This window comes from Furipterus horrens, unplaced genomic scaffold (assembly GCF_987537825.1).
Source record: "Furipterus horrens unplaced genomic scaffold, mFurHor1.1.pri manual_scaffold_5, whole genome shotgun sequence".
Lineage (NCBI taxonomy): Eukaryota > Metazoa > Chordata > Mammalia > Chiroptera > Furipteridae > Furipterus > Furipterus horrens.
Window position 1 is genome coordinate 138,268,587 of NW_028327175.1, and position 11,752 is coordinate 138,280,338.

Genomic DNA, 11,752 nt, shown 5'->3' on the forward strand with positions numbered 1-11,752 from the left:
AGATAAATGCTACTCATTTTTCTTTTCTCTCTTTCCATTTTTCTTGACCTCTCTGTCAAGATGTGGATGTAAATGTCAGTTTGTACAAAAGGGAGTCGGTTGTAAATGTTTAATTTTTATAATGATAAGGACATACATTTTTTGCATCAGATCTTTCAATTCTAGTAAAACATTTTTCAATATTTCCTAAGAGTTAGTGCCTTGTTTGTTGATGCCTTAGTTAGGTAACACTAACTTCTGTTACTGCAGGTAACCCTCAGATCTCAGCAGCTTAATCCAATGCAAATGTATTTGTCATTCACATAAATTTAATCACTGGTGGGGGTCCCAGGCTGACACAGGCTTCCCCAGTGGGCAGATGAGGAGGGAGAGAGAGCTGGGACAATTGGATGGGCAACTTTCACCAGCCCTCTCTGTGAGTGACACACAGCACTTTAGTCCACCTTCCATTGACTAAAACTTAGGCCTGAGGTCTTATAGAGATGCAGGAAGTGGGGAGGTGCCCTTTGGCAGATCAGCCTCTTCCCCAAAACTCCACCTCATGGAAAAAGAGTACAAATTATTTTGGCAGAAGGATGGTTAGCCACCTCTGCTACAATGGCTAAATCCTGAGAAATTATGTTTTAAAAAGAATGACCTCTGATAAATATTTTACGAAACTTACCTAAAAATGATTAATTTCAATACAACAAATTAAAGCAATATCTATTGATTGAGCACCTACTATGTGCAAGTCTCTTGATGAATCCCAAGGAGAAACTGATGGGGGTAGATACCAAGATGAACGAAATGTAATCTGTCTCTCCATGAAGTATGGCAAGAAAGTAAAATTTTGTGTATATTATATGCAATTTGTAAGAAGTAATTGAAAACATAATTTTACATCTAGAAAAAAACTGTTTTCAAAGAGAATATTTGTTTTATATTCTGATTAAACATTTTCATTGTAGGAAAATTTGGAAACTACAAAAAGATCCAAATCAATAAAACAAAACAAAAAAAAAATCACACCTTTACATGACCTTAATCCTATCACAGAGAGGTAATCAATCACTGTGAACATTTTTCCCATTGATATTTTATCTATATATGCATATTTGAAATTTAATTTTATGTAGATAAATTTCAAAGCACTAAAGTGAAAAATATCAGTTGACCTGTATTAACGTATTTATAAATATGAAAAAAAATTGAGAAAGCTATAACAAGCCTTTTCTTTGCTGGTATTTCAGACACCAAGGTTCATGACTGATCATTAAAAGACAGAGATAGAGTGGGAAGAGGAGCAAACATCTAACAAATAAATAAAAATATGTCCCTGTAAAAACAACCTCTATAAAAATGCATTGAAATCCCCTACATTTATTCAATATATGGTGTGTGCAAGGACCACCAGAATATGATCTAGGAGAAATGCTTGAAAAGGTTGGGGGTACTAAGTAACCTTTTCTAGCATAATAGCCGTCCAAAGGCAGTTGGGTTCAGTTGGGAGCTCTCCATCGCTGGAAGATCGCTACTCCAGAATGTCAGAGGGGATCCAAGCATTGGACAGGGATTCCCTAAAGTCCTCTCCCACCTAGGCTGCAGATACTACCATAGGTATAACCATACACACAGTCCTTGCAGGAGTGGCTCTTGAGCACACCTAATCTGAGCTGGTGGGATTTTACATCCTGTGATAAAGCTGACCTAACCAGAAGATCTAGTTAAAGAATGACCAGAAACAGAGCTTTCCTAGCTCTGGCGCAGTAGGGAGTTAAATGCATCATCATTGGCCCTCTGGAGACACCAGGACTCAAATGTGAGGGGGTAGTGGTGGTGGGGAAGGGGGGAAGGAAGTGGGAGCAGACCAGACAGGTAGATGTCCAAAGAGATACAGTGTGGGGGCTAAAAACAAAAAACTAATACTTTTCCTTCCACTTTCTAAGTTCTCGCTGAGCTGAGACTCAAATAACAGAGGCAGATTAACAAGAGAAAATCAAAATTTTAATACATGTGCACAAGGAATTCAAATAAGCATGAGAATTCCAAGGACAGTGAGGAACATTGGGTATATATGACATTTTGGACAAAGGAGAAAAAGGAGGTGGCGTGGGTAGGGGTCTGAGATTTCAAAAGTGAGAATGGATGATTTACAGGTAGTGGAGGAAGAGGGAACACACAGGCAGGAAAGGTCCCCCTAGGTGACTCAGAGACCATGGGACACAGGGGTATCTAAATAGCAGGCCCCAGCCTGAAGCTCTTCTGTTTACCGTACTTAATTCAAATTAGGCTAAGGCAAAACCCTAAGATTTCCTTCCTGAAGCAGGTTTTCTTAACTCGGTCTCTTGAGCAAGAACGGAGGAGAGTCGAAGTTTCTTTTCTGAGTCTTTAGTTTCTTAACAACCAACTAAAAATCAGTATCCCAGACGGCAGCTTCAGGGTGGCAAAACTTTGGTCTGCTTCAATAGGAAAGAGAGGAAGAGCTCAGGGGTCTTTTCAGGGGGATCAAAAGTAACCCCAACGGCCCTGAATGGTGTGGCTCGGTCGGTTGTCGTCCTGCAAAGTGAAAGGTCCCTGGTTTGATTCCCAGTCAGGGCACATGCTTGGGTTGTGGGTCCCGTTGTGGGCTTGGTCCCCAGTAGGGGCGTGTTGAAGAGACAACCAATAGATGTTTCTCCCTCCCTTCACCTCTCCCTAAAAATAAATAAAAATCTTAAAAAACAAACAAACAAACAAAAAACCTTAATGCCTTCTCCTGGTAAGAGCTGGTAGGACCATCAACTCATTTCTGTGTCTGTCAGCCAACATTCTCTTCCTCCACCCACTTTTAGTTTGTGTCAACAGAATGATCCAAAATCATCTCCGTTCTCTCCAGTTTGGGCCATGGAGGCACAACTAACATTGTATGGAAGGAACGTTACAAAAACGCATTTCTTTGCCATAGCACTAATTCTCATTCAGTCAAAAGTTGCATCTTCCAGCTGCTTTGATCACATTAGGGGAATCCTTTAACTCTGAATGGGAGGAGAAAAATACGATCAGTAAATGTGTTATCACACAAGCAAGATTACACAACTAGTCACAGCATTGTGACTTAATTGACCATTAACGGTGGTCGAGAGTTTTGTTTACCTCCCCCATCTTGCCCACTCCTCAGCCAACCCGCCTTAGCTGTTTTGAAAACAAAGTAAAATTCTACTATGGTTTTGAAATAAAATTGTATCATAAACAGCTGGTAGATGAGTTTCAAAGTGGTTCGAGCGAAATGCCATAAAGTAGGCAACCATCGAGGTCACTAAAATATTTCCTGTCCTAACCAGTGTTGCGTTTCTGGAGAATATTTAACAGGGAGAGTTATAATGCTTCTAAAGATGTTGAAACTAAAGAACAAATATTGACCCAGAGGGCACCACAACTCTCCTGAAAGGGAGTAAAATACATCCTTTATAAAATGAAAAACTACTTGGCCGAAATATTCCTAAACCCCTTCGCAACTGGCCCTCGGCGGGCAGAGGGGCCAATTTGGCACGGCCGGGCCGGGCACTGACGCACAGGCAGCATCATCGTAGGTCCCCGCTCTCTCTGGGAGGCCACAGTTTTCCCGCCAGGCCGACCTGGGCCCCCAGCCAGAGCAACTGGGCCCCAAGGCCACCCCAGGCCGCAGCTGGCGGCCGCTGGCACAAGCGCTGGGTAACTAGGCCAGGGCTTGTTTCCGCAGCTCATCGCTGCTGGAGAATTGGGGCCCCGTCGAGGCCACCCTGCGTGGCGGCTCCACCAAGCCCCGAGCCGCACTGGAGGTGAGTCTCTGGCCAAAAGGACCCTCCCAGAGTGCGGGCGCCGGTGAGTCAGGGCGAGTTATGCAAGCGCTAGCCCGCCGGCCCCCGCGCCTCCCCCCGTGCCTTTTAGTCGGCACGGTTGCAACAGCGCGACCCCCTCCCCCCGGAGCTATAAAGCGGCTGGGTGGCACCCGCGGCGCGCTTGCCTCCCTCGCTCCCTGCGCGCCCCGACGCTCCAGTCAGGTCAGCGTGCGTCTCCGGGTGCTCAGCAGCACCCGGGCGAGGATCGGCGGGGGACGGGCGCGATGAGGGTGGCGGGCCGGGTGACCCCACTGCCTGGCACTCACGGCGCGCGTTTCCCGCAGGGCGGATTCTTGGGCAAGATGGAGTGGGTGTGGGCGCTCGTGCTGTTGGCTGCACTGGGCAGCGCTCGGGCGGAGCGGGACTGCCGGGTGAGCAGCTTCCGAGTAAAGGAGAACTTCGACAAGGCTCGAGTAGGTATCGTCCCGGTGGCCCCGGCCACCCGCCACGTCCCTGCGTTCCCCCAGCCGCGCAGGCAGCCGTGCACTGCAGACACCAAACCTGCTCTCTTCTCTTTCGCAGTTCGCAGGGACCTGGTACGCCATGGCCAAGAAGGACCCCGAGGGCCTCTTTCTGCAGGACAACATCATCGCTGAGTTCTCTGTGGACGAGAACGGCCAGATGAGCGCCACCGCCAAGGGCCGAGTCCGTCTTTTGAAGTCAGTGGCCTCTGGGGGCAGAGCTCTATGTGCTCTAGGGTCCCAGAGCTGAGTGCCAGACCCTGACCACGGAGGGAAGGGAGCACCAGGGTGGGATGGAGGGAGGAAGCCTTTTACCTGGCCTGGCTCAGGATCCACTTGGCTTTTGCAGCAACTGGGAAGTGTGCGCAGACATGGTGGGCACCTTCACAGACACCGAGGATCCTGCCAAGTTCAAGATGAAGTACTGGGGTGTAGCGTCTTTTCTCCAGAAAGGAAGTGAGTAACCAGCTCAGTGGGACTGTTTTGGGGAGGGGGTAAAGGGGCCATAACCTGGCCATATGGGTTTCTTCTCCAGTGGCTCCCTAGGGAGAAAATAGTCTGTAAGTGGCAGGAACCTTCTGCACTGCCTGAGATTAGGGGCATGAGATTGGATGCAGTTAACCCCCCTTCCCATCTCCCCCACCCCTCAGCTCAAAAAACCTGGCCGGAGCTCAGAGGACCTTTGGGCTTGTCAGGTGACCTCTTCCTGCCAGGGTGTGCAGCCTTCTCCAAGCTTACACCTCCCACCTCCCCAAGACCCAGCCCAGTCACCACTCAGCCTGGCTTTGCATTTCCTCTGTCTCCTTGGGTTGAATGCCTGAGACAGCCTAACTACTTGGAGACCCTAATCCAAGGATGTAGGGAGCGCGATGAACTGCCCACCTGGTGCCCTGCTGGCTGATGCAAGATTCTGAGCCAGGCACAGCGTTCTTGGTGGCAGTAACCTCTTCCCTTTCTCCCAAGCACTGAAACTCAGATCGGGGGAGGGAGAGTGTTGAGGACTTTCAGAAGAGCATCCTAAAACTTAGCCTGACCATGAGAACACACCTGTATGCTTTTCTAATTTCCCTCCCATTTCTCTTAAATTACAAATCTGGAGTCTCCTTGGTACCTAGAGAATTATGCAAGCTGGGGGTGGGGGGTTATGGGATCTTACAGATAGAGAGGTGACCCTACAAAGGGGGTTCAATAAACAGATGAATAAACTGAAGCCAAAAGAATGCAGTGCTTTGCCCAGAGCCATGCAATAAGTCTGTGGGAGTTAGTGTCAGAGCCAGGGGTTCCAACTCCTAGGCCAGGATAAGGTGGCCCTGAACGGCAGAGATTCCTCATACAGACCGACTTTTACAAGTATTGTTTGAGCTCTCCTGTGGAATAGGCCACAGGGGACTGTTTGGGGGGACTGTCTTAGCTGATGATCCAGGGCAGAGCATTCTTTACATGACCCATCATCCTACATGTGGCACACACACCTTGACTTTCTCTAAAGTTGCATGTTAGATGAAATTGCATTTTTTAAAAATCAAATTGCATCTCAGCAATGATTTACATGGTACAGATGCAGATGTTATTTTACAAGGGGTAAAAAGCTTTTATCCTTAGAAGTAATAAAAATTATTACAAATAATACAGCAAAACTTCCTAAAGTGAACCAATTAGCATAAAATGTATACTTTTCTGATAATGGATTATAAGAATCAGTACTGGGGTTAAAAGATTTCTAATTTTTAGAAAGCATAAACACATAATGCTCTGTGGCATTTTAAGATGCACTCCTCGAAGGACTAGGGTTCTGCTGCTGCTGCATTTGGGGAGGGTAGAAAAGACCCTAGGAGCAGGCAGGGTTTTGCCTCCTGCTTTCTCAAACAAACCAGATTAGTTCTGTTTTTACCTCTTATAGATTGAGTTTTCATCTAGACTTTCATTTGGAGAACAAGAAAAGTCTTGAAGTCTTGAAAGTGACTGCTACGATACTGAGAACTATGCTACAGAAGGAATGAGGATAAATTCCTTCTTAGGTAACATTTCAGAAGAGAAGCTGTGCAGTGTAGGGGTTAAGCATGTAGGATTAAAGTTAGACTGCTCGAGTTCAAATCCTGACTTGGCCCACTAACTGTGGGACCTTAGAAATGTTCCTAGCTTCTCTGTGCCTCAGTTTCCTCACCTGTAAAAGGAGGTGATCATATCACCCACCTCATGGAGTTGTGTTAGCAGGAGGCAATGAGTTAATGCACAGAAAGCATTTAGTACCTGAGACATGAGGTCTCTCTAAGTGTATGATATTATTACTGCTTGCTTCTCTCCCTAGTCATGAAATAATAGCTTCATAGTCTGGGTCTGGGATGATAGGATCCACAAAGAGCAAGTACAAGTCTCTCATTTTACAAATGCAGAAATTAGAGAAGGCCCACATTAAAGGTGTGACTAGCCTTAGGGGCACCCAGCTAATCACTCGGGTGTCCAGCTCCACTCTGACGGGGCCTGCTGGGTTTTTCAGGTAATTAGTCAGAACTAGCATCACACCACCATCTAGCTGGCTCACCTGGACAGTTAGACCTGAGAACTGCAGGGAGCTTCTCATCACTTAGGTGATGGAGGACACAGGTGTAGGGAGCTGAAGGGACACATTCCAGGCCCACAGTGAGCCAGAGTTGACTCCCTCTCACTGAGTGCGTTGTTTGTTTTTTTGACTGGTAATCAAAATCTCTAAACCAGTCTGTGTGGGTACAGTGCAGGCCCAGTGGCAGTGTAACCCCACTTCCAGGATGGTAGCAACCTTAGGGCTGCCGTCTCCACTCTCCCGAGCTCTGCTGTGGGGGGTCTGGCTGTCCAAAGGGACCCATCCCAGCTGCCCCAGCTGCTGGCAGTGAGGAAGGAGGTTGGAGGCCTGAGCTCATACTTTCTAGCAGGGCTCAGACAGCTCATCTCTTGTCTTAGGAGGGAGAGTAGGGGAAAGATTGTTACAGTTTAAATTCTTCATCTCTGCATTATTTAGCCAAAAAAAGGCCTGAAGATAACACCAAACCAATTTAGGCCTTTTTTAAAAGTCAAGAACAGCAGTCAATGTGCCTAAAACCAAGCTTTGGAAGTTACTTAGTTCCTATGTTAGAATTCATACTCTGGCAACAACTCTGGGGGGAAAAATGAAGCTGTAGATTTGATGAGCTAATAGTTGCCTGGATCATGAATCGGGGTCACATTTCAAAGGAGAGCGCTTTTGTGTCTGAGGGGCGGGCTGCTGGGGCGCCTGTGACTGACAGGCCCAGTGAGCCCCATAGCCAGTGAAGAGGTGACTTCATTCGGAGAGAAGGAAGACTGCCCAGGAGCCTGTGAGGGGAGCTGGTGGCAGGGGTGGGGTCCAGCAGGGGGGCGGGGGGGCTTGACTTCTGCTGAATAACTGCATGGCCACCACTGAGCAGTCGTATGTCTGATCACCCCCACCTGACCTCTAACACTCCTCACGGGAACGCCTGAGAGGTGCCAGGGTGGCTTATTCTTCCTGGGGGGCCTGGAGTGAATGAAGAGGAGCCTCCGCCACTCCCTGCTGCGCAGTCCTCCTGCAGGGCCTGGGTCCGCCTGCCTGGAACCGATTAGGCCGGCACTGCAGGGATTCTTCGAGCCAAGAGGCACAGCCAGAGCTGGCTCAGGGTGAGCGTTAGCGATCTCCCTCACACCCTCTGGTGCTGGGGAGTCCAGGCCCTCTGCCTTCCTCCAGTGCAGGGCATGACATAGGGCAGAAGGACCACTTGCTTAAGGACCTGGGTGTGAGGTAGAGATGCAAAGCCTTTTTGTGTCTTGTTGCCTCTGCTTCCCATTTACTTATTGCCTGGAGACAAGATGGTGCAGATTTTATGCAAGTGGGCTCCAGAGGCAGACTGAATCCCAGTTCTGCCCTGCTTTTTTGGGATCCCGGGTGAATTCTTTAGTTTCTCTGTGCCTCACTTTCCTCACCTGTGAAATAATAGCACGTACTTTGGGGTCCATGTGAGAAGTAACTGAGAAAACACGGAAGTGCCTACACAATGACTGGCATGATTAAGTGCTCAGAAGGCCCTATTCATGGTTATATGTCAATACGAATGTTAAATTAAGGAGAGATGTGGCACTTTTTACCAGATATAAGGTATTTGGATAAACCTGAGCATTGTTTCTCCATGGCACAGCCTTCACATACATCCTTATTTCTTGTCCTGCCTTAGTTGGCATTTCCCCCACCTTCATTTACGCATACTCTCCATGGCTTGCATCCCAGTTTTAGGAATAAATAGAATCTAACTTTTTTATGGGCTCAGCTCTGCCTCTATGAGGGGAGGCCTGATGAGTACAAGCTCTAAAAAGAATATCTGGTGACATTAGCTGCCCCCAAAGCAAAAACTACTTTTTTGGTAACTAGAAGAAGTGGGCAGGGTTACTAAACAGGAATTGGGATGGAACCAGCAAAGCCACGAACCAGACCATCAGAGTGGTGTCCCCAGGGGACTGAGAGGCAGGAGGGAGCGTGGTTACTGAGATGACTGGGAACTAGCATCTCATGAGATACATATGTCCTGACCACTGGGGATAACATAAGTTGGTGGCCGTCAGACATCAGCCACAAAGGCACAGGCATTCTTGGAGGACAGATGGAGAAGACACAGTAGAAAGACCTATTCTGTGGTTTTGATGGGCCCACGTTCTCGATGGTTCTTTAAAAAGAGGCTATCACCTTTATCATTAGGGTGAGAGGTAGTCGTTGAAGCGAGTGAGGTTCCCCCAACTCTGCAACGTTTTTCTGTAAAGGAAAACAAAATCCTTTCTCATTTTCCCAGTTTTAAAAAAGCTGTCCAAATTCTCCGTGGTCTCCCGCTCCTAACCAAAGAAACCAATTTCCGGAAGTCGCTGGCTTCTCCGTGGTGGTGAGTTTTCCTGCAGACTGAGGCGCCTGAGGGAGAGGCATTGGCTCTGGCTTTCTGCTTTGCAGACGATGACCACTGGATCATCGACACGGACTATGACACCTATGCTGTGCAGTACTCCTGCCGCCTCCTGAACCTCGATGGCACCTGTGCTGATAGCTACTCCTTCGTGTTTGCCCGCGACCCCAAAGGCCTGCCTCCAGAAGTGCAGAGAATCGTGAGGCGGAGGCAGGAGGAGCTGTGCCTGGCCCGGCAGTACAGGTTGATCATGCACAACGGTAAGTGGGCAGGCGGGCAGGGAGCCGGCGTGGCCGCTGCTGTTCCTCGGGGGCTGGTGGGCGCTGAGCGTGGGTCCACCTGCCAGAGAACTGCGCTTCACCTGCGTGCTGGAGAAAACAGGGAGCCATGGGAACGCCTCTGAGCCCAAACCTTGATTCTCCTTGACCAGATTTTCAGCGTCCTTATTATGGGGCTAATGCAGGAGGAGTGGGCAAAGGCCTTTTTCCAAAACCCTGGCACTTTTAATTAAATAAAGGGGACACTCTCTCTTCCTTCTTTTCTGCCAACTTAGCCCAGTCTGTAGTCACTTGATTTTGCTTTGGCTACGCTGCCCTAAAAGCCATTTTGACTTAATTAATATTGTTTGAGGTTCAGTGGCCCAAGTGAAGAGTTGGGTTATAAATGTGGCCATTGGTATAAAATCTTAAGAGATGTGATTTTAACAAAATCATTTTCACAAGAGAATGATTTCAAAAAGTCCTCCTCCTCAAACATGAAACCGAATTGCCTAGCTGATTTGCCTCACGTATTTTGAAATTCCCTGGAATGATGATTGGGTCCCTGGGTAGATACTACCCTCACCTGATCTTGATGTTAAAACCAGGAACATTCTGGAGAAAAGTGTGCTGTGTACTTGAATTGACACTCACTCCCGTGAGAAGTTGGGTTTCAAAATCCAAACATGGCGATGCTAAAATGTAGAAAAAGGAGAACAAAACTGAACTTTTCTCTTGGTCCTCTAACTAGCTGAGCAAAACTACACCAAAAAGATATGAACCCAGACCAAAAACATAAATCAGTAAGATTTTGATGTTTTATGCTAAAGTGGCTTAAATCAAGGACTAGGACTAGGAAAGGATTTCACCACACCCAGGCTCCAAGCCAGACCCTTTGCCTACATCTCGTTTAACCCTCAGAGACACCTTATGAAATAGATACTCTTATTATCCACATTCTGATATACCTGATGAGAAACAGAGGCTGAGGAAGATTACAAAGGTTGTCTCAGTTCCGTAGTAAGTAGCTGAATTGGCTGCAAACCGAGGTTTTTATTTTATTTTATTTTATTTTAATTTTGGGGGTGCTGAAGCCCCTTGTGGAACCATCTGGTGACACATGGCATAGGCCATGGTGAACATTCTGTAAAACAACTAAGGATCATGCAGACTCCAGCTTGAAGCAGCTAGAGGAGCTTGAGACTTTTGCCCGTTGTCCTCTACAAGATTACAAAGGATCTTAATATCTGAGAGGGAGGGATAGTTATTTTTTACGAACCATGGGTATGGACTTGGGGGGGGGGATTGCTGGGGGAGGGAGATGCTGGGTGGAGGGGAGTAAAGGGGAGGAAATTGAAACTATCGTAACAATTTAATCAATAAAATACATTAAAAACAAAAAACAAAAAAACTAAGGAACAGTTGAGATCAGGCCCACTTTCTGAACTAGGAAGATGTACCTCCAACCCTTTGAAATGCAGTGAGGCCAATTTAAGACAAATAGAAAGAACACTATTGCATACAGCAGATCTCACTGCCCCCAAGAAATTCAGAGGGCTGCAGAAACCGTCTTGATGGTGTTTATGAAGTACAGCCACATGCACCTGTAATCTCACAAGAAGCACTTGAATAAAGCCCAGCCCTGAGGCTATCAATGATGTTCACAATGTACATTAAACACTGGGTCCATCTTTTTGTCACTAATGACTTTGTTTTCTATATTTCAGGTTACTGTGATGGCAAATCAGAAGCAAACCTTTTGTAGCAACATCAAGGATGTCAAGTTTCATTTGAAAACTTCCCACTAACTCTCACTCAGCCTTCAACTCTATTTATCTTAGTTTAGTTTGGCCATTTCTCCTTCCCTTTCCCTCAGGAAACATAAAACCTTCAGTACACATGAAAATATATGTGGGAATAAGTGAATCGGTTTTCACTCAGATAGATGTATGTTTTTACTGGTGTTTTCTAAGGAATCATTTGAGGCTTGGGATTCCAGACTTGGACTTATTAAAATATAGTCTCCTGTTTCCTATGATTTGGGTTTTCATATGTGTTCATGTGCATGTGTGTGTCTAACTGAGAAGTCCTGGAGATGGTTGGGTAGGATGCACTTTTATATCCTGGGAGGCATTCTTCCCTCCCTGGTTCTTTATGACCTTTGGCCTAATCTCCATTAATGATTGTGGCTTCCTGAAAAGGGGTGTTTCCATTAACCCAGGAAGACCTTAACTGCCAGCCTGGACGAGGCACCACGGCTAAACTAGCAGGTGAGTGAGGCC

The 11,752-nt window shown here is 46.9% G+C and overlaps 1 protein-coding gene across 2 annotated transcripts; it reads left to right on the forward strand.

Annotated features, from left to right (window-relative positions):
• The first annotated feature begins 3,703 nt into the window (after positions 1-3,703).
• On the forward strand, positions 3,704-11,508 carry RBP4 (retinol binding protein 4). 2 transcript variants are annotated; one of them, XM_090277957.1, is made up of 6 exons: positions 3,704-3,779; positions 4,124-4,252; positions 4,362-4,498; positions 4,650-4,756; positions 9,261-9,473; positions 11,198-11,508. In XM_090277957.1, exons 2-6 carry the CDS (start codon positions 4,142-4,144, stop codon positions 11,233-11,235), a joined length of 606 nt encoding a protein of 201 aa, XP_090134083.1. In that variant the 5' UTR covers positions 3,704-3,779; positions 4,124-4,141; the 3' UTR covers positions 11,236-11,508. The 2 variants fall into 2 exon arrangements, with proteins under 2 accessions (XP_090134083.1, XP_090134082.1); XM_090277956.1 differs by lacking the exon at positions 3,704-3,779 and adding an exon at positions 3,921-4,001.
• The last annotated feature ends 244 nt before the right edge of the window (positions 11,509-11,752 follow it).